At 40.1% G+C, this 24,219-nt stretch overlaps 1 protein-coding gene across 1 annotated transcript in view; it reads right to left on the minus strand.

The window, feature by feature from the left end:
• Positions 1–693: 693 nt before the first annotated feature.
• The window catches only part of LOC124594231 (glycerol kinase-like), a 165,996-nt gene continuing 142,470 nt past the window's right edge, over positions 694–24,219 (minus strand). The window contains exon 11 of the mRNA XM_047132597.1: positions 694–1,140. Coding sequence (XP_046988553.1) covers positions 1,037–1,140 — 104 coding nt within the window. The 3' untranslated portion in view covers positions 694–1,036. The remainder of the gene's footprint in view (positions 1,141–24,219) is intronic.

The following is a 24,219-nucleotide window of genomic DNA, read 5'->3' on the forward strand; positions in this document are numbered from 1 at the left end:
TAATTTGCAATGCACACTGTAGCCATTGAATTTTGATTCAGCTGTCACTTGTAGTCAAACCCATTTATGTTATGATGCTTTGCAGTGCATCTGGTGGGAAAATTTTTGTTAATTTTTTTTTTATTTCCATAATGTTTCCCCATTCTTTGATAATATTCTGTTCAAATTTGAAGTCATTCTGAATAGCTCTTTTTTTAAAGTAATTTTGAAAGTGAAACTTTAATTTGATTACCCTGTTAATCAAAATTAAATAAATTGAATAAATTAACACAAATAACGCTATGTGTTTTTGCCATAAGCACAGATAGCAAGTAGAAAACCTACATTTTCTACCAACATTTCTATGTATTTATAGTGGTGTTGCTGTTTCTGTTAAAATAAAACATTTTGTTTGAGAAGTTCTATCTCTGAAAAATTCTATTCGGTTCACCAGTAGAAAATATGCACACACAAACAGGATTATCAAGAGAAGAACATTCCATATATTGCAAAGAAAAATGCAGTTCCTGCTGAACTGTAGAGGGAACTGAAAACAGGTGTGTAGTGATGCATTAATCAGGGGGTCTCAAAATGATACGAGATTTTTGGTGAAAAAATTTTATTTATTTTTGTTTCTCTTTCTAAATAATATCTGCAACTGTCAGTAAAAAATAATGAAGTTACAGATCAGAGGCATCAAAACAATTGCTGAGGTATAGTTTTTGGATATGTATTTACATAATGTTTTATAATAAGTTTAATAACATGACATCATGGATATTCCTAATATAAACTCATGAGATAGAAAGTTTTGTTAGCACATTCTGCAGTTTAAGACAATGTATTAACATTAATTTCCTACTTTCCTTGTGAGAGGGAAGACAAGAATGTTTTCAAAAATATGAGTACAATAAAAATATGTTTTCACAAATAATGAGATGTCACAACAGCATCACATACTGAGAGAAAATCTTTTTGTGGTGCCCTGTTTAACAATTATTACATCTATCAATATTAAAATATATTATTTAACAAATAATACTTCATCTTGTATCTGTTAAGACTGCTCCTTAGCAAATTCTTTGCTTAAAATTAGGAAAATAAAATTCGTGATGAGGAACAAAGTGCCAGGTAGAGAAGCCAGGAGTCTGTATCGTTCATCTACAAAGTTAAATGATATAAATTAAATATTTCAGAAAGCTGTACATTACATATACATGTAAAATAATTTTACCCATATGTACAACACTCAAACATCTACAAATACAGAAACTGAAAGCTAAAACAAATTATTACTAAATTCATAATATAAATTAACTAGAAATGATGACTGTAAAATTTACAAAGAACACTCTGTGAGATTTTTTATTCTAGTTTTGCTAGTTAACTGACTAACAAACTTTTTAGGTATTAACTTCTTGTAGCTCATTCTAAATTCCTGTTGAAGCTCCACCAAAAAAATGTGTTCATTTTATTCCATAATACCTTAAGCTATTGCTGCACAACACAAATAAATGAAAAGTCATTGTGGTTGCAAAATTGCTAACTTAGTGTGAGATTTTCTTGTGACTCAAGCTTATTGATAGTACCTCTGGACTGACTGTCACTTTTCAAATCACATTTTCCTCTGTCAACAATATTTTACCCCTTTGACTGCAGATTACTGCCACCACGGGAGTTTTAAGTGCACTGTGCATTGAATATAGTTAAGTGCTACAGCATTTCAGCACAGATGTGTCCATAGTGGTATCATCCACTGTAAAAGAAGAATATGCTTCTTTCTATGGTAGAATATGAGATCCATTTGACTGCGGCACTACTGGTGGCTTTCATCGCACTTTATCAATTGTCAACAAATGTTATTTCACTGCACACTCTGTAACCCTTTCATCAGTTCAACATCAGGCAAACCATACAATGCTTTATAGTTTTCTGTAAACTCCACACATGGTGATTCAAAGTAAAGTTCAGAAATTTGATGTCAACACTATGGCATACAAGCTCCACAATTTATAGTTTGTGGTAAATCTATTAAATAATATCCATTGTACATTTTTTTCTGTTGGTTCAAATTTTTCACACTTTGCTATGAGACTGTAGTGCTACAGACTGCAGTAAATAGTGTAAATATTGCAATACTCTCCCAGTGCATGGCCAGCCCATAACAACAAAAAACTAAGAAAAAACTAAGTACAGTGGAAGTATCAAGTACTCACCACATGTTGAAAGGTGTGACAGTGCACCACCTGAGGCACAGGCACTTGCACAAAATAGTAAAAGAACTCGTAATTTTGCTGTAATGATTAGTTACTGCTGTAAGAGACAAATAGTTTTTGCTACACAAGGTACTCATCACAATCCAAATAAAGGATCTGAATGTGAAATTCAAAATATGTTTCAGTAGTCTTCCTTGCAACAGTAAAAGAGACCAAAAGAATTATGTGAAGTTATACACATCACTACACGAGGAAGTCATTTCAAATACGTCAGAGTTCTAGTCAAGCAAATGTTAGGAAATGTAAGAAATATTGAAATAATATATTATATGTGTTAACAGTCAATGGAATTGAAAACTTTCATCAGACATTAACATGCTATTCAGAAATTATGAAGAACTGCATCTCAAATCTTGAACAAGCATTATTATCTGAGTCAGTTACAACTGACTGCATCATGTAACCAAGATTAAAATAAAGAAAGGGGTTGGAATGAATGACTGGAATTCATAACTTTAATAGGAATTTGTAAATGATGAGTTTGTATTTTACAGCCAGTTGTTTTGGAAAATCCAGACTTATAACAAATGATAATTCACCAGTGGTGAAATTGGGATTTTGTGGCTCCTAAGTTTTGATATTCACCATCTGTTAGTATTTCAATTCAAGGCACAATGATTATGATTCACTAGAGAAAATGTGGTTTGATATCACTACATATGGGATTCCGTTGTGCCTCTGAAGCACTGAATTTAGTGCTCTAGAGGTCAGTGTTTGAGAAATGGTACTAGTAGGGGTACAGGATACCCTCCACCGTGCACCATACAGCAGCTTGCAGAGTATGTATGTAGAGAAAATTATAAGTGTGTGCTCATATTGTGATGTTTCACATTCACAATAAAAAATGTCTGAACAATCTGGCTTTGCCTAGGTACGAGCATGGTTTGAAAAGTTCTCAAAATGGAATAGGAAAAAGTACTTGCATCACTGAAACTTTTTTTGTTTTTCAATGTAGTCTCCTTATACATTTATGCACTTGGTCCAATGACGTCCCAGTTCCTTGCTCCAATCTCGAAAATGAGTTTCCTCCAGACCTGCAAAATAGTTGACAACTCCAGCTATTAATTCTTCGTTTGAAATGAATCTTCGTCCACCAAGAAAAAGTTTCTGTTTTGGAACACGACTGAAGTCATAGCGGAGCCATATCAGGTGAATAAAGTGGGTTTGGCAACAATTCGTACCTTAGTTCGTGTAATTTTGCCATGGCGACAACACATTTATGTGGGCGCTTGTCTCGAGTCACAGCATCCATCTTGCAGATAATTTTTTCATTTCTAATTCTTCAGTTAAAATATGATGTACCCTTTGAGATGACATCTGGTAAGTGTGAGCAGTTTCACACACTTTCAATCGGCGACCATTTTGTGGACTTTTTCAATGATTTGTATAGTGACACACCACAGCATGTATCATCTTCTAAGCTCTCCTGACCAAATTTAAATTCATTTGTCCACTTGGCAACAGTTGAATATGAAGGAGCAGAGTCCCCCAGTGTATTCTGAAAATTGACATGAATGTTGTTTGCTTTCATACCTTTCTTTACAAAGTACTTAATCACTGCTCAGATCTCGATTTTTTCCATCTTCGCAAATCACTACACGAGAACAACAACAGAGTCACGTCACCACCACAGCTCTCTTCCAAGAGCACTGATGTGGCATGTATTTACAAGGAACAGTCCAATTAATATCACGTGAACAACTTGTTGCGCTAGTGCTGACCTCTAGTGGTAATTCCAAGAACTTTTCAAACCACTCTCATATTTATTACCTCTTCCACATGCCTCTTCACAACCTGCCATGCTTCCACCTGCCTCTTTACACACTCTTGATCTTCCACCAAACACCCTCTCTCTCCACCACCTGCATTCTCACACTCTCTTTCTCCTCTCACATCCTCTCCACTTCTCTCTGTGCAGCTGTTCCTCCCCCTCTCTCTGTTCATGTCTTCCTCCTCCCTCTTTGTCTATTTTCTTCTCCCCTCTCTCTGTCCCTCTACTCCTCCCCACGTCTCCATACTCATTTCCTACTGGTCCCATCTCCCATTATCCATCCCCTTCTCCCCTCTCTCTCTCTCTCTTTTCATTCCTTTTACTATCTACCTCCACCTTCCACCAGCTGTGCCCACCAACACTTATAGCCCCTGAAAAACACAACAATAAAATATACCAATATTACTCCCACAACACATGTCATGCAGAGGAGCCTATATGTCTGGGACTTGAAGATCTTTTTTTCCCCTGATGTATAGGATGCCGTACAAAGTAGGTCAATAATGCAGGCCAATACTAACACAACACATCTTTCTTGCAAGGCAGCCTACACATCAGAGACTTGAAAACAATTTTTTGCCCTTTATGTATAGGATGCCCTACAAAGCACATTGATAAGCTAGGCTGATACCACTCCCACACAACAAGCTTGTTGCACAGTGCAGCCTACACACCAGGGGCTGAAAAAAAAAGTTTTTGCCTTACGTTTGCTCCCACAGGGACTAGGAGATTCTAGCCTCCACATTGCTGGTACTCATGAAGTTGTTGTTTGCATACCAAATTTGGTTGAAATTGATCCAGAGATTTGGGAGGACAGATGCTCGACTTGCTTACACACAAGCTGCTTGGCGTGTATATAACCTTCTCCCTACAGCTTTTCCTACATACACCAAACCAGGCACCAACTTTCATTGATGAGACACACTGTCCCTTTGTCATTGGGTGGCGGTTTTTGCAGTCTGCCTAAAGGGGGCACACAGAGAGGCAGTGGAGCAGTGTGCTACACAACAGACATACGGTACCCAGTGTTTATATCCTCATGTGGCATAGGGTGTGGCAAACTGTGAGGAGGTCTAAAATTCAGTAGTAATCATTCCTATGTGATAGTGCACTGCAATGGATGGAATATTACCACTTCATGGTTCTTAAATTCTTAGCTGCAGAATACTGAGACAGATTTCACTGATGATTGACTGGAATTCTATCTAAGCAACTAGACTATGTTGAATCTGATGAGTATTCAGTTGCTGAACCTGAACTAATCATTTTGTCATTGAAAGTCCCTTCCATTGTAAACTTCTTGGCAGCACTACAGTGAAATACAATTAAAGTAACATTGTTAGAGGCTATCAATGGTTTAATATGTCATTATCAAGTGGTGAGACCAACTTCTATTTGCTTACTTTTAAGGCCATGCACCAAGTCTTGTCTGTAGGGTTACCTGAACTTTTCTAGTGTACTTAGTGGTAATACATGTATATTGTGGTATTAATGCTCAGTGGTATGCTGAGTATTGCTTAGCTTATAATCACTTTAAGTATGGATATCATGTTTCAGGTCTCACTGACGAGATTTATTCCTTTGTGTAACTATGCATATGGTGTGAATATAACTGTTTTCTTTATGTTGTTGTAAAGTGACTAATTATCATCAATGGTGTTTGTAAATTGTAACTAACATGCTCACCTGTAAGAAGCAAACCTTGATCAAAGTGTTGAATCAGTGGCCTTACCATAGGGGAGCAGATTGTAAATCTGTTATTAGTTTCAATCACTGATTTTTTTTTCTATCAATTAATTGTCCTAATGTCAAAGTAACATATTTTCAATTGAAAACTGTTTCCCTTTTAAAATGTGTCAAATTTCTTTAAAGGCTCTTTAGTAACTGTAATAGGTGAAGTGAAGATTGTTTGTCTTAATTGTTGTTATTGTCAAAAGTTTAACTGAGCCTTGCTTGCAAATTCTTTGCTTACCAAATGTTAAATTTTATTGGAAATGTATCTTTTAAATTTTGCCAAATTTGTTTTGTGGACAATTCTGATAAATAAAACAAGATTTGTTGTGTAAGAGGTTCACTTCCTGAAGCCTAGTACCTTACCACTCCCTCCTTCATGCATTGCTACCATCTTTCAATTGCAGCAGAGTGTGGCTGCATCATAGGAAATACAAAGGAAATTCAGCAAACCAAGAAAATTAGCTTAATTAAAGTTTATTGTTTGGTGTTGTTCCTTGTGTTTTGTTACAGATTATTCCACTGTCAAGCAAGGACACCCAAGAAGCGACTGGCTCTCCCATTTGAAGAACGAATTTTTATAATATAAACTAAGTTTAAAGGCCAAACCGTTGACAGAAGTAAACACAGAGACTGCATGGCACTTTGGACTGTGTGCTACTGCTGAGTAAACAAGATATAAATGAGGTAGGAGTGGCTGCTAACTTGTGTTCCAAATTCCTTTCTGCGTTGCAAGACAATATTGAGTTTTCATAGGACAGTTCTCCTTCCTGAAGGCAAATATTGTGTAAGCAATCTTAGTTAAAGCTGAATCCAAAATTTCGCCCAACAAATCAAAGTTGACCACCCACATTCCCTACCACAATCCTCACATGTTCATTCCATTTCATTTCACTTTGCAACCTTATATATAAACAAAATGACTGTGTCAAGCAGGATACTCGTAATGCTGCATCTGAACTTTAGTGGTTTGTTTTTCCCAATCATCAGCATGATCTAATCCTATTGGATTTAAGATTTGTTCCAAATTAATATAGGTGGGAAACAAACCCCAATGCTGGAGAAATTACAGGCTAAAGAAATGCAGTTTCAGCTTTGAAGCATTGGTTTGTATTTGTAGGAAAGGTTGCTAGGCGGGGTTAATGCATGTGCGGAGCAATTGTGGTGTGCCACACAGTGGTGATACTGGAGTGTCATACCACTGTAAGAAGCTTCCCAATGCAATTACAAGGTGCTACAGGAAGGTGAGCTTTGTCAACTGAGTCTAGTGTGGAGATGGTGCAGTTTTTGCATTTATAGAACTTATATCTACATCTACACACACAGCCGGCAAGACACTGTACAGAGCATGGCGAGAGTACTCTGCACCACTCCTAGTCATTTCCTTCCCTCTTCCACTTGCAAATAGATCGAGGGAAAAGCAACTGTCTACATGCCTCCATATGAGACCTAATTTCTCGTATCTTATCTGTGTGGTCCTTATGCAAAATGTATGTTGGCAGCAGCAGAATAGTTCTACAGTCAGCTTTAAATGCCAGTTCTCTAAATTTTCTCAGTTGTTTTCCTTGAAGAGAGCATTGTCTCTCCTCCAGGGATTCAATTTGAGTTCATGAAGCATCTCTGTAACGCCTGTATGTCGTTTGAACCTACCATGAACAAATCTAGCAGCTCGCCTTTGAACTGCTTCGATGTCTTCCTTTTATCCAATCTAGTATAGATCCCAGACACATTAGCATCCTACAGGCGGTCTCCTTTACAGATGAATCATACTTTCCTAGAATTATTCAATAAACTGAAGAGGACCATTCACCTTTTGTACAACAATCCTCACATGCTTGTTCCACGTCATATCGCTTTGCAACGTTGTGCGAAGATGTATAAACAATGTGACTCTGTCAAGCAGGACACTACCAATGTTGCATCTGGGCATTACTGGTTTGTTTTTGATACTCATCTGCATGAACTAACATTTTCTACATTCAGAGCTAGTTGCCATTCATCATACCAACTAGAAATTTTTTCAAGTTATCTTATATCATCCTGCAGTCACTCAACTTCAACACCTTGCTGTACAACACAGCATCATCGGCAAACATCCGAAGATTGCTGCCCACTGTGTCCACCAGATGATTTATGTGCATAGAAAATAAAAGCACTCCTATCACACTTCCTTGGGCACTCCTGATGGTACCCTTCTCTTCAGTCATCACTGAAGACAACATACTGGTTTCTATTACTTAAGAAGTCTCTGAACCACTCACATATCTTCATTTAGAGTCACCAGTGGGGCACCACGTCAAATGCTTCCTGGAAATCTAGAAATATGGCAGATGCCTGTTCTCCTACATCCATAATTCACAGTGCATCATATGAAAAAGTGTTAAAAAGGTTAACTTGGTTCCAGCCAAACCTGTTTATTTATTTATACGCAACCAGAAAACTTCGCTGTCACACTCAAATTCGAGGTCAGTAGACACAATATTTCTGTCAATTGCAATGAACACTTTCCTCTTGTGGTGTCTAATCTTCTTTCCGACATATGTTTCATGACCCGCTAAATATCTCACAGCTATCGTCTTCAGGTTTCTGCCAGATCTCAGTCCCAAGAATAATATGTGCGCAAGATATTTCCTGGAGGGCAGTAAATTCGGGAACTTTATTATCAATACTTTGACAATTTACTGATAAAATTTTGACAGTTGAAGTGTCTTTACTCTCTGCCAAAGTCGACAAAGCTTTTGGTTGAGATCCCCCTCTCAGCTCCAAACCTAGGATCCTGATCAACTCTGAGAAGAATGTTGCAAATTGGAGGTCAGCAGCCTTCTCCACCCTCCCAGCCATTTTAATGAATTCAGCAAACCCCAGCCCACGTGTGCCTGCTTAGACCCTGCTGAAGGAACAGCCAGATGTTCACTTTCAGAACAGGTGAGGCCAGATGGTCAGCTTCCACCTCAAGTGACAAAATCGTGTTACTACATGCCATCTGACCTGCTGTGAGGCTGAGTCCACTGCACCGGGTACAATAGGAAATGCCTCAGCAGCACATCCTGCGAGCAAAACGAGCACCTGGGGTGTCCCATGTGATATGCCAAATTCTCCACCACTGCTGTACTCCAAGCCGTCAGTCTGAAGGCTGCTGACCATAGCTGAAAGTGCATTCAGCTGTTTGTGAAATGCGGCCAACTCCTCCAGTGTCTGCACATAATGCACACATCCTTCCCATCCCAGGAAGACTAACTGAAGAAGTAAACTATACACAGAAACTTAGATAAGCAACTTGCTGCCCACATGGTGTGTCACCAATGGACTCTGGTGCCTTAATAAGCTGTGTAGCTGATCGTTCAGGAGAAATGAAAACTGCACTATGCTACAGACTGCCTGAATGTACTGCATTACAGACTGCCTAAATGTACTATTACAGATACAAAATGCAAAATTAAATCTCTCAAATAGAAAAACACAAACGAGACAAGAAATATGCTTTTAGTGAAACACAGTAAAAGCTAAGTATGTATCTTGCTGCTCTGGAGATATGAGGCTGATGGCCTCCAGTTTTTGCACATTCTTATATTTCTGATAATATTCTGGGGGGTGGGAAGGGAAGAGGAGAATTAAAGTTTTGCCCACTACATGCAGGACATCCACAAGGCTTGATTTCTGCTACATTCAGGTGCTACTGAGGGTGAAACAGCGATATTTTGGAAGGCATGTTCCTGAGGACCCATCACGTGTGATTTTTGCTGGAAAGTCTATAATTTCGTTGGACTTTTATCAGTTGGTAGCGACCTTTGAAAGCTTTTGCTTTATAAATGGAGACAGTAGTACTATGGACGCTGAAGCTACAGTGGCAAGGCCAGTGAATCTGGGGGCAGAAAGAAACAGCAAGGTTCTTTTCATGTGAGCAGCTCTTTTCACTGTAATCAGTCAGGGCACATAGCTAGGGTTTGTTAGTTTCGGTGCACTAATCTCAAGTGGGCAGTGAACTGCTATTAATTGGGAGTGGGTTTGTTGCTTACTGGATTCAAGGAGTAGCTGCTCCTTAATGGGCTATCATTGGCACCAGTGTCATAACTAAATTTGTAAATTCCCACCTTTGCTGTCAGTTAATCACAAATTCAATACTGTGAATGGATAAAGTCAGCCATTAGGCAGTATGGTGTGGATCAATGTGAAAATATAAGATATTTTTGGCCATTGGTGTTCCTGGTAGCTAGGCGTCTTTCTTTGTCTGTTATCTTAGGCTGCGACTAAATAATACGGACACAATGTGTTTTGAAAAATGCTGGAAAAATTGCCAAGGTTAAATTTAGGCCAGATAGGAAGTATAGATTGCTAGTGCGTAATAGGGTCAGAGGTATCAATGCAATGGAAGGGGTCGAGAATAAATTTCAGTTTGATCATCTTAAACCATAGGAAGCTCAGGAAACTGACTCTGTAAAGACCGTTTCTCTGATGTTTTTATGCTGTTAGGCCTTACAAACATGATCGAATATGATATTCAGTTAACAGTTCAGGTTCCAGTATGGCAGTCACCTTACTGCCTATCCCCAGCCAAGGTGTGAGAACCGAAGCAGATTATTAAGTAGTTGTTTCAGATGGAGTCATCAGCCCCTCTGCTTCCACCTAATGCAGCTCCTATGTTTTTAGTTCCTAAAGAGGAAGGTAAGGGATACCCACCAATAGTGGATTATTGGGCATTGGACCAGTATGTTGTATCAGAGTCAGTTTCATTACCACAGCTGCACAATTGCTTTATGTGTTTCGTGGGAGCACATTATTTGACAATACTAAATTTAAATCAGGCCTATTATCACATAACTTTAATTGAAAGATTCAGATACCTTATGGCCTTCTGTTCTGGCTGAAAACTGAATTCACCATAATGCCATTTGGCTTGGCAACGTTTGCTGCTGTGATGCTTCCTACATATTGGATTCCTTCTTGGGAGGGCTAAAATCGTAGTTTCTCTATAATTATTAGGATGATGCCATCTTAACGCAACATTTTAATCACTTAAGGCAGGTTTTGCAGTGGCTAACAGAGTCCAGCCTTATCTGTGAAGCCTAAAAAGGTTGATTTAGCATGTTCAGAAATTTCCTGTCCATGTCTTTAAATCAAATTCGTGGCATTTTTTTTAGTCTGAGAGCCAGGAGCCAGCATTTGATGCATTAAAGGTGGCTCAAATTATGATCCAGTTCTAGCAATCCCAGATTTTGGGACGGAATTTGAGCTTGAAGCAGATGCATCCAATATCCGCATAGCAGCAGTTCTGTTTCAGGAGCAAGATGGAGAACGTCAGCCCATTGCTTATGCTTCCATGTCCTAGTACATTTCTGAAATGAATTATTTAGTTCATGTTGTGGAGTTTCTGCCAGATGCATGTGCATGAGCATGATCTTGCTCAATACACAGCAGGATGATGTTGATTGTTTGAGTTCTGGAGTGGCAGCTACACCATGGACAGATAATAACCAGTGTTTAATACACTCATGTGGGATGGCATGTGGTGTATCATGAGGATGTGAGGAATTTAGCAATAATTATTTCTTTTTCTGATGGTGTACTGCAATGGATGGAAGATTACCTACCATCAGTTGATTCTGAAACTCTTGGCTGCAGCTTGTAGAGAAAAATTCCACTGACAGTTTACTGGAATTCCATGTAAGCAACTGAAATGTGTTGAATCTGCCGAGTCTTTAATCATTAAACCTGAAATAATGATTTCGTAACTGGAAATACATCTCATTGTAATGTTCCCAGCAATGCTATGTTGAAATAAAATTAAGAGTAGTAGTGTTAGAGACTATCAAGGGTTTAATAAGGCAATTTTCATGTGGTGAGGACAACTTGTATTTGGTTACTGTTCCAGAAACTCATCACTTTTAAAGCTGTGCACCAAGTCTTGTCAATGGGGTTATCGTAACTTTCCTATTATACTTACTGGTAACACACGTATATTATGATTTTAATGCACAGTGGCATGCCAAGTAATGCTTAGCCAATAATTACTTTAGCATGTATTTCATGTTCCAAGGCTCACTGATTGGGTGTATACCTTTATGAAATTACAAGTATGGTTGTATATAGCTCCATTTTCTTTATGCTAGAGTAAAGTAGCTAATTACCATGAGTGGTGTTTGTAAACTGTAAATAATGCCCTCACCTGTAAGAAGTCAACTTTGATCCATGTGTTGAGTCAGTGATTTTACTACAGAAGAGAAAATTATAACTCTGTTACTACTTTCAATCTCTGAAATTTTATTTTGTCAGTTAATCATGCTAAACTAAAGTAACTCTGATATTCAACTGAAAATTGTTTCCCTTTTAAATTGTGTCACATTTTATTGAAGGCTGTTTTGTAACTTAATAAGTGGATTGAAGATGATTTTTGTTAATTCTTTTAAATGTCATAAGCTCATTGGAGAATTTGTTGCAAATTATTTTCATGAATGATGTTAAACTTTATTGGCAGCATGTCTTTTAAATTGCGTCATATTTCCTTTGCGGACACCTGTAGTAAATGAAACAAAATTTGTTCTACAAGAACCTTACTTTCTATAACCTAGTACCTTAATGCACACTCCTTCTCATATCGCCACCACTTTTCATTCATGCTGAACCTATGTATTGCACACATCTCCTCCTCCTCCTCCTCCTCCTCCTCCTCCTCTGTGTCCACCTCTTCCCCCCTGCATCTTTCTGTCACCTCATCCTACCACCTCCATCTGTCCTTCTCCTTCTACCCTCTCCATTCATCTACTTCTCCTGCCCCTTACCCATCCATCTCCTCCTCCCATCACTTGCTCATCTCCTCTGCCCCTCCTCTCTCTGCCTATCCTCTCCAATCCCTCCTCCTCCTATCTGTCTCCTCTTACACCCTATTCTTGACCACCTTACGTCTCTGACCTCTAACTGCTCATCTCCTCCTGTTCCTCTCTCCCTATCCCTATCCATCTCTTCCTGATCCATCCTCTGAACCCCACAGGCCCTATCTGTCTCTTCTTCCTACTCACTTGTCCCTTCTTTTCTTCCACTCCTGTTCTTCTCCATCCCTTCATACCCTCCTTCTCCTTATCCATTCCTGTTCCCTCTTTCTGTTCATCCCCTCCTCTATCCATCTGCACATTCTCACTGTTGTAGATATCTGCACATTTAGCACCTACAAAACAGGTCACTAAAGCTACAAAATCGTTTCTTGGCACTAATGTGTCGGCTGCCATAAAAAGTGGGTCAATAGAGCAGGTCAATACTACTCTCAAAACATACCTGTCATGCAGGAATTGGAAAAAAACTACATTTCTGCCTATATCTCTTCTTGTTTGTGAGGTAGGAGGTTCTAAATCATTGGCTGTTTGTGTGTCAAAAATGGTTAAAATCAATCCAGTGGTTGAGGAGGATTTCTCACACATACTTACACAAAATATGCTTCACCTGTGTATGAACATGAAAAATATATTGAACACACCTCCTCCCCCCCCCCCCTCCTCTCTGTCCAACTCATCCTCCCACTTATATCTGTCTAGTTCCTCCTCCCCACTCCTCTGTCTCTTTATCAACTCCTTCCCCTCTACTTGACCATTTCCTCCAACCCCTTTCTCTGACCATATCCTCCTCCCCCTCTCTCTTTCCATCTCCAAACCCCCTCTTCCTTTTCCACCTGCTCATCATCCCTCTACACCTTCCACCTGCCTCATGCATCTCCAGCTCCTCCCCTCTCTCTGCCCATTTTCTCCTCCCACTCGCCCTGTCCAACCCCTTCTCTATCCACCTCAAACTGCCAAAACCATGCTCATTGGCACATGAAGTCCCTGCAATATAGTTCAATAAAGCACACCAATACTACTCCCACAACACACCTTTTATGCATGGGAGGCTCCATGGCTGGAGCTTGAAACTCATTTATTTGCCCTCCTGAAAATTATTTATTTGGGCTTGATGCACAGGCTGCCCTGCAAAGCAGGTAAATAAAGCAGACTGATACTCGTCAAACATAACACACCTGTCAGGCAGGCCAGCCTACATTTCAGGGCCTGGAAACCCATTTCTTGCCCCTGACTTGTATTCTGCCCTGCAAAACAGATTGATATGGCTGACCAAAACTGTTCACACACAATATATCTGTCATGCGGTAGCCTAAATGCCATAGACCGAAAAAAAAAAAAAAAACACACATTCTTGGCCAAGAGGTTATAAGCCCCACAGTGCTGATACCCATAAGCTGTACTGCTTCTGTGCCATATTTGATTCAAATCGATCCAGCTTACCCCATTTTTCTGTCCACCTTATCCTCCCACATCTTCCTGTCCATCTCCTCCCCTCTGTCTATCTCTCGATCTCCTTCCCCTCCCTCTCTTTGTCCATCTGCTCCACACTCTCTCACCAACCTTATCTTCCTTCCCCCCTCCCTCTGCCCACATTCTGCCTTCCTCTCTCTGATTGTCTTCTCTTCCCCCTCTTTCTTTTCTACCTGCCCATTATCCCTTCCACTGGCCTCCACTATCTTTCCCTCCTCTCTCTACACAACTCCTCCCACTCTTTCTGTCTGCCCCCCCCCCCCAATCCCTCTCCTCCAACCCTCCACATGTCAGTTTCATCCTACTCTACAATCTCTGTCCATCCCCTTCTCCCCCCCCTCTCTCTCTCTCTCTCTCTGGCCATCACATCCTCCCCATTCTCCCACTCTTTCTGTCCATCTCAACCTCTCCACTGTCTGTCTACCCCTCCTCACTCCTCTCACTGTCCATCTCCTCCACTCCCTTGTCTCCAGCCATGTCATTCTCCTTCACACACTCTCTGTCCACCTCATCCTCCCCCCCTCTATCACTATCCATCTTCTCCCACCCCCTTTTTTCTGCTCAGCCATACCCATCTGTATGCATAGCCCCTGCAAGGCATGGCAATACTAGCCAGACAACACACCTCCTCCCCCACTCTCTGACCATCTCCTTGTCCCTCCACTCTCTGTCCATCCTCTCCTCACACCTCTTTCTGCCCATCTCCTCCACACCTGTCACTCTGACCATCTCATAGCCCTCAATACTCTCTCTGTCCATCTTCTCTTCCCCTCTTCCTCTCTCCATCTTCTCCTCCCCCTCCCTTTGCTCAGCTGTGCCCAGCTGCACCTGCAGTCATTGCAAAACAGATTGATAAAGCATGACAATACTACTCCAACCCAACATTCCTGTAGTGCAGGGCAGCCTACATGTAAAGGGCTTGTTTCATGCCCCTGATATGTGGGATACCCTGCATAACACATCGATGAATGAGTTCATGCTACCCCCACAACATGCCTGTCACGCAGGGCAGCCTATACTGAAGCCTATACTGAAAATACACATTTTTTTCTGTATCTCCGCTCCTACTGGAGCTAGGATGTTAGAAACCCCATAGTACTGATATACATGGAGATTACTGTTTATGTACCTAATTTGGATAAAATCTGTCCATGGATTCAGGAGGAAATCCTTGACATACATACATAAATATATACATACGTACTGCTTAGTCTTTATCCCCGGGCTTCACTCATGTAAGCCGTCGACACATTTATTGCACATATCTCTTCCTCCCACTGAAGCGTTCCTCATCCTCCTCTCTCTAAAGACTGAGATATTTCAATAAAAAAAATTCTCAGTAAGTCGCGATATTAAGAGATTATAAATACTGAGACAGCATGCAAACTTAAAAACTGTGCCAACAAAGAGAAATCTCCAATGGTGATCAATAAGAGATAGTCCCTTATTAGACAAAATGCTGTAAATTCCCGATGGCTGTGAGTCAGTATGTATTTATGAAATTATTCATTATAAAAACTAAACTGTGGGGCCATGGACATCAGGTCACTAAGGCGTTTGATGTTGTTTGGTAGTTTACCGATCGATTTGACAAAACCTTGCATAAAAATGGAAGGAAGAATGAGGAAATAATCTGGACTATGTGGGCTCAGCCTTCTGTCAATTTCACACTTAATTGGTGATCTTTGTCTGGATTATTTTGAAGGTATGCAGGTGGCACAAAGCAGGATGGTTTTGGACAATGAGTGTGTGGTATGTGGAGCGAGTCGACCAGGGCACCAGAGGTTTGGAGTTCTGGAAGTACACAAAAGAACAAACTGGCTCCTGTGAAGGCACTTAGCCTGATTCTCACTGTTGGTTATTGCCTGCCCTGTGAAGCAGTCTCCACAATTCCGCATGATATTTTGAAAACACACCAGTGACTTGGATGTTATGTGGCCAATTCAGCACTAGTCAAGGTGGTCTGGTCTCTTGCAGGCATAGGGAATGGAAGGTCAGCAGCCATCTTGTCCAAGTTAAGTAACTTCCATACATGTATGTCCTTACATCTGGCTTTTTGTGTCACACAAGCTCACAGGTGAACAAAAAGCAAAATGAACAGAAACTGCTGGTGATTTTATTTCCATGTGTGACCAGGATCCAATGCTTCTGAACACCATTGCCACGGGAGATGAGACCTGGTGCTACCAATTCGATCCGGAATCAAAATGGCAATCGATGTCATGCTGTTCACTGTCTTCCCCCTGACCAAAACAAAAGCTGTCTCGAAAAATCCAAGCTGAAAACACTGTTGATTCCCTACTTTGACAACAATGGCATCATCCACAAGGAATTTGTTCCTGCAGGTCAAACCATGTATGCTGCATTTTACAAGTCTGTTTTAAACAGACTGCTATAGTGAATCCTGCGGGTTCAGCCAGAGTTGCACAGGATTGGAAAATGGACGCTGCTCCATGACAATGCCCCAGCACACTGTGCAGTCCATGTGTACCAATTCCTGGTGCAGAACATGGCAACTGTTCTTGAACACCCTGTGTACTCTCCTGATCTGGCTCCTGCAAGCTTCTTCCTGTTTCCCCACTTGAAGGCGGCCATGAAAGGTGAACATTGTGTGGACATGAATGGCATCAAAGATTGTGTGACAGCTGTCCTGTGATCAATTCCACAGGAGGTCTTTGATGATAGTTTTCAGAAGTTGTACGAATGTTGTCGAAAGTGTTTTGTGATGGGTGGTGACTATTTTGAATGGCATTAAAGAACATTTGTATGTATATTTATTTTATTTGTTGTCTGATAGCATTCACCAAACTCCTTACCTCCACCACATATATTTCCTTGAATGGGTGTACAGATCATTAGCATGACTCAAAAATTACAGTAGAGCACAACTTTTTATACAACATACACCGCAAAGGCTTAACAAAACAATCAAGATTACAATATATTTCATTTGTTGCGAAACCGTTTTGTTTTTTTATTCTCATTTTTGGAGAGTGTGGTTGCTCCTTGATGGTCAAGCCACCACCTAGCCACAATGCCAAAATGTAAAAGGCCCCCCCTACAGCAGGTGAAGCAGATTGTTGCCACCTTATGTTGTTTTCTCATATTCCACGCCTCCCGTTTAAAATCTGCACATATGAGAACAAATACCCATGCACAGTATACGCCATGCGACTTACACCCTACTTCATATTATTCTGTCATGATCATCTTCCCTTGTACCACACAAGGAACGTGAAATGCCATTCGCCTTATCAGCATATAACACTTCATATTCCCCCACTTAAAAGAAAGATTTCGGGACATATCACAAGCTCAAAAAAATAGCATACAGCTATGAACAACCCAATCACTTAAAAATACTGGATATGATTTTGTTCTTTAAAAAGGAATAAAACTTCATTTCTAATAACAAGTCTTTTCAGTTTTGTTGTTTCATTTCAGGTAAATGGCGGTAAACAGTGTTAGTCTACTTTGTGTATCTCCATCTTTTTTACTCCACATCCTGTGTGATGTAAGTAATTGTCCTGTATTACCAGTCTTTCTATATAGAGAGATATCACTTTATATACAGGGTGTCCCATTTATCTTGACCACCCTAAATAACTGATTGTCCAGATGCAAATTACAAAATATTTCAAGCAAATGCTCTTTAGCCATCAGGGGGACATCAATCAGCATGACTGCCTTCATTGTAGCTTTGTTTTTTACAAAGATATCAACAGTGGTATGACTTTTTTAAATGGCACCCTGTATTTTTTATTCAGTAATTCATTTCCTCTCCTAATCACCTATTCAAAAATGTATCATAGTGTACCATTCACTGAAACACAATGTTATTAATTACATAACACAATACTGACGTTGACACTCTCAGCACTTAGTGCAGGTACTTGGGGGAATGGAAAACATCCACGTGCTGACGTTGACAGAGGACAAATGTAAACATAAGAAGAATGCACAACCGTCATTCTGTCAACCATGATCAGTTGAAGAGTTGTGTGAGTAGAATGTACAAAGAGAAGGTAGAAACACTCCTCATCTATGGGGAGTGTATGTTAGCAGAACAGTAATTGCAATATTGTTTTCTTATGTACGGGTATATTTAATACAGTAGTTTAGTCCTTTTAAATACTGTTGTGTAGAGTAGGCATATAGTAAAGGCTGTCCTTCCTACAAACTACATCGACATAACATTTCTTTTATTGTTGTAGTAGTTGTTGTTGTTGTTGAAGGTAGGCAAAATGCTACGCAGGCAGCAGAACTGTACAGAGCACAATATCCTGACAAGAACCCACCTTCCCGATGTATGTTTTCTCGTCTTGTTGCAACGCTTAAGAAAACGGGAAGTTTCAGCCCACAACAATGCAATCATCATAGCACTCACACAGACAAAACTTCCGAAGTTACTGTTCTCACTTCTGTTGCTATGAATAAACATGTGATCACATGACAGCTTGAACACGAGATTGGCATTCCTAAAACCAATGTACATTGTATTCTTACATGTCACCATTTCCATCCTTACCATGTACACCTACATCAAAAATTGCATGAGAATTATTTCCAGATTCATGTGCAGTTCTGTCAATGGGCACAGCATCAAATCCTTGACATCCTGAACTTCCTCTCCTATGTTCTATTTACCGATGAATGTTCCTCCTCAAACAAAGAATGTGTAAATACAAGGAACATGGAAGATTGTTGCCACGACAACCTATGATGTCTTAGACAGGTGGAACATCAGCGTCAGTGGAGAGGTAACGTCTGGTGTGGGCTGCTTGGTATTACAGTTATTGGCCCTTATTTCATCAATGGTAGTGTATGCCAGCTTCCTCAGACGTATTCTTCCTCCTCTTCTGGATGAAGTGCCACAAGAACCAGAATGCTTATGTGATGTCAACACAGTCGATGTCCAGCACATAATGCCTTGGGTGCACGTCATGTTCTGAACCAAAGGTATCCAGCCAGATGGATTGGTCAAGGAGGAACAGTTACTTGGCCTGCTAGGTCTCCTGACTTAAATCTTCTGGAATTTTTGCTTTGGGGATGCATTAAAGATGTCTATCGTGATATTCCAACAACTCCAGATGACATGTAGGAACGTATCATGCTTGCTTGTAATTCTCTTCAGCAGGCAACACTGGAAGTAGTAAATAATTCTTCCATTCAATGAATGCACCAGTGTATCGGTGTCCAGCATCACCACTTTGAGCACCACTGATGTTCTAATCCTGGGCAATGGTACAGGAGAGTCAAAGTCAATTTTGTGTTATGTTTTTAATTGGTTTTCATTTGTTTTCTGACAACTTCAGCAAGTGGATGAGTTTGTGATCCCGAGCTCAAAGTCAATGTTGTGTTACATAATTAATAACGGTGTGTTTCAGTGAATGGTATGCTGTGATACATTTTTGAAGAGAGGAAATGAATTACCAAATAAAAAATAGAGGATGCCATTTAAAAAGTCATACCGCTGTTCATATCTTTGTAAAAAACAAAGTTACAATGAAGCAATCATGCTGATTGATGTCCTGTGTGTGTGTGTGTGTGTGTGTGTGTGTGTGTGTGTGTGTGTGTGTGTGTGTCTGTGTGTGTCAACCTTCTTATTCCTGTTGCAACCATTTTCGTCTCTACTATCAGCTCGGTCTATTTGATTACAGAAATAAGTTGCAGAACACTTTGATACGTACCATGCCATTGGTCATTACACAGCTTCATACTTCTGTATTCACTGCACTTGCACTCTTCCTAAGGACAGTCACTGTGTCAAACCTCTACACCATTATAGATGTGAGTATACCATTACTTCCTTTAATAATAATAAAGAGGGTACAGGTAATTTCCTCAATGGATTCACCTGACCAAGGTACAGACCATCCCTTCTAAAAGTCTGTCTAACCTTACAGCATTCTTACCTAAATTGAATGGTACAGGCTATTCCAGGGATTCACCCTACCAAGGTATAGGCCATTTATACTGTGATCCACCTACACTTTTCCTCTCCTTCACCTCATCCAGTACTTGGGTATGCCCCATCTTAACTTCATCAGTAAACACAGTTACTAGCCCCCGTTTACTACCTTTTCTCACTCTAAACCATACGTTTCTCCCATAATTGCTTTCTGCTGACATTACCTGATTGCCCTCTATCTAAATATCTTAACTTCTAACTCCTTTTTTCCCTTACTCTTGTTTATAATATATATGTGTCTTGCTTCTACTTACTGATACATATTGCTTTTCCTTTACTTTCTTATAATTACCAGATTTAGACAATACAAAATATTGCTAGTTATCAAATCTTCTTGTTCTCTTGTTAACTCATAAGAATTTGCTTCTTATATTCGGCTAAGAGTTTTAAGATGCCATCAGTCTGTGTTGCCTACCATCTTCTACTTGGATACTTCAACCCTACAATGAGTGGTGTGACTAACATGTGTCACTTAACTTAACCCAAAATAAATCCTGTTAGCCTAGTGTCATCGTTATATGTGAAATACCCACCAATACAATCCCACTGTATCAAGTTGTAAATTCTCTTATATAGACTGTAAAAAGAAGAGATCCTACTATAGGACCTTCACATATAGACAACAGAAAGATAGATTTGGTACTCCTAATGGAGAAGTAAGGAAAGAAAATAGAGACATTTATGTTAGGATCAAAGAATAAAAGAAGACAGTACACCATAGATGGATTCCCTTATCACTCCCCACCCCATAAACCTAACCTGCTAAGATGCTTCACTGTGGCACTGGCCATAGAAGTTGTTCAACATTCGCTACAGAACTGACTTGCCATGGCTTTACCACTCCAGACAGCCCAAAACTTAATCCTAACAAGCCTCCATGAAATGCAATGGAAAAGGCAAGTATATTCACGTAAGACATCATCAATGGTCAATATAATTTCTGTGATCATTTCCTCTCATTGGTCAATAATCAATAGAAGTGATATCACTGCCCTAATAAAATTCAAATACAAACCCAATCATTCTATTCTTCTTTCTTTACATTTGAAAGATATACAGAACCAATAACTACTTATTCTCCACTCCAGAATATTTAGCTTGCTATATTCATGACTTATGCGAAGACCTTGTGATTTAAAGCAGTTCTCTACAAGTGTCATAGTGCTACAACTATCATAATATAATAGAGCCAGAATTGTTCTTATACTTGGTTTTTCATGTACTACATGTACATTGTACATCATCAAAAGTTTCCTTTGAATGTTATTTCATAGTAAAGTGTATTAACTAAGTTCATGGCTATCTTTGTAAACATACCAAAGCATTATTATTGAATAAACATTACACGCTGCGCATACAAGTGTTGGGATCTTTTTTTTTTTTTTTTTTTTTTTTTTTTTTTTTTTTTTTTTTTTTTTTTTTTTTGTTCTATTTCTGCAAGAACTGGCAGTACAAGGGATAGAAAATAACAGAAGAGTTAAAGACAGTAGAAACTGTCCCTGAGAAAACTAAGATAGAAATACGGGAACAATTCAATTTAGTCAGCCAGTGGTCATCAATCCACTGAATTCACAAAGGGCGTGAACTCTGCTGAGGCGATAAATCTCTGAAACATATATATATACATATAAAAACAAAGATGCTGTAACTTACTAAACAAAAGTGTTGGTATATTGATTGAAACAAAAAACACACACACAAATTACAAGCTTTCGCAACCCACAGTTGCTTCATCAGGAAAGAGGGAAGGAGAGGGAAAGACAAAAGGATGTGGGGTGGGTTTTACGGGAGAGGGTAAGGAGTCATTCCAATCCCGGGAGCGGAAAGACTTACCTTAGGGGGAAAAAAAGAACAGGTATACACTCGCGCGCGCCCACACACACACACACACACACACACACACACACACACACAATATTGTATAACCCTTTATCTTGCTGTGGATAATAGATATACTGCTTTTGGATGAGGTATATTCTGAACTTTAAAAGGTCCACTGTAATGATGAAAAAATTTGCTCATTTTCTTCTTTAAATCTCAGCTATGATGAAAATCGTGTACTAATACCAAATCATCTATTTGAAAGTTCGGTACAATAGCCTTATCATTAAAAGTTCTGACTCCATTTTGTGCCTGTGTAATCAAGTTCTCTTGTACCTTCTCTTGCAACTTTTCCAAGTCAATTGCCAGTGAAATTGGTAATGTAAATAATTTTAACAAGGGTTCTCTTATGAAGATTTTATTCATAACTTCTACAGGAGATGATACTGTTGACATATGTGGTAATTCATTAAGGATTACTTGAAATTCCGGCACTAGTTGTGCCCAAGTAGTGTGACTTGTACAACAGTATCTTTTACACAATTATCCTAATTCCTTCATGACACATTCATAAGGATTCGTTTGTGGACTACACTTGGATTTAGTTAAGTATCTTACTCATTCTCAATCCAGAGAAGGAAAGTTGCTACTCACCATATAGCGGAGATGCTGAGTCGCGATAGGCACAACAAAAAGATACACACAATTATAGATTTCGGCCATTAAGGCCTTTCTTAGCAGTAGACACACATACACACACACATTCACACAACTTGCACACATGTCTGCAGTCTCAGAGAACTGAAACCACAATGCGAGCAGCAGCACCAGTGCAAGGATATAGTTGGGTCACGGAGACTAGGAAGGAGGTTGTGGATTTGGAATCCATAGGGCGACTGGATAGGTAGTGTTCAATAGCAGTAAGGACATGGGCATTAGGAATGTTAGTGTACAGGGAGGTGGCATTAATAGTGACGAGCAGGGCACCGTGTGGTAAAGGGACAGGAACTGTGGAGAGTCAGTCAAAGAAATGATTGGTATCTTTTATATAGGAGGATAGGTTCTGGGTAATAGACTGAAGGTGTTGGTCTACAAGAGCAGATATTCTCTCAGTAGGGGCACAGTAACCGGCCACAATGGGGCGTTCTGGGTGGTTGGGTTTATGGACTTTAGGAAGCATGTAGAAGCTGGGAGTGAGGGGTGTGGTAGGGTTAAGTAGAGAGGTGGACTCTGGGGAGAGGTTCTGGGATGGGCTTAAAGATTTGAGAAGTGACTGGTGATCCTGCTTGATTACTGGAATGGGATCACTGTGGCATGGTTTGTAGGTGGAAGTATCTGACAGCTGATGGAGTCCATCTGCCATGTAATCCTTGGGGTTCAAAACAACAGTGGTGAAAACTTTGTCTGCAGGTAGGATTATAAGGTCAGGATCAGTTATTAGATGGTGGACTGTGGTTCTTTCTGTGGATGTGAGGTTAGTTTGCATGTTGAGAGATTTGAGGAATGACGGTGGGGCAAGGTTTGAGGTAAAGAAATTCTGGACAGTTATCAGGGGTTGGTTTGGAGGCAGTGGGAGTGGATCACAGTTGGATAGAGGAGTGAACTGAGTTACGCAAGGTTCAATATTGGTTGAGTCTGATTGGTCGGGTTGGTGGCAAGAAAGTGTTTCCACTGTAGGGACCAGGAGAAGGAGAGAAGGTCTTTGAATTTTGGATTGGGGCAAAAGGTGAGGCCTTTGGAAAGGCTGATATTTCTGTGGGACTAAGGCTTCTGGGGGAAAGGTTCATAACTGTGTTGCAGGTCTGTTTAGGTTCTGGGTTCTGTGTGGTGGTGGGAGGGAGTTTTGGAGGGTGGGGTATGTGTAGTAGGTCTGCAAGACAGAGTTTGTCAGCTATGAGGGGACCGTGGGGAGGTTTGGAGGTTTTTGTAGAAGTGGTGGATAGTGGTAATCCGAGGTGGGAATAGGAAGTGAGCAGGATGGAGAGCTTTTTGAGGTGGTGTTGTACATGTTGGTCAAGTTCCTGGAGGGCAAGAGTTTCAATGTGTGTTACGGGTTCCAGGAATTTGGAATTACATAGAAGGAGAAGTTTGCGAATGGACAAAAGGGACTGCAAGGAGGATTGGCACAACACCACCTCAAAAAGCTCTCCATCCTGCTCACTTCCTATTCTGGCCTCAAAGTACTACTGTCCACCACTTCTACAACAACCTCCAAATCTCCCCCATGCCACCTCATAGCTGACAAACCCTGTCTTGCAGACCTACCACACTTACCTCACCCTCCAAAACTCCCTCCCACCACCACCACACAGAACCCAGAAGCGAAACAGACCCGCAACACAGTTACGACCCTTTCCTCCACAAGCTTTAGTCCCA

The sequence above is a fragment of the Schistocerca americana genome, chromosome 2 (assembly GCF_021461395.2).
Source record: "Schistocerca americana isolate TAMUIC-IGC-003095 chromosome 2, iqSchAmer2.1, whole genome shotgun sequence".
NCBI classification, from domain to species: domain Eukaryota; kingdom Metazoa; phylum Arthropoda; class Insecta; order Orthoptera; family Acrididae; genus Schistocerca; species Schistocerca americana.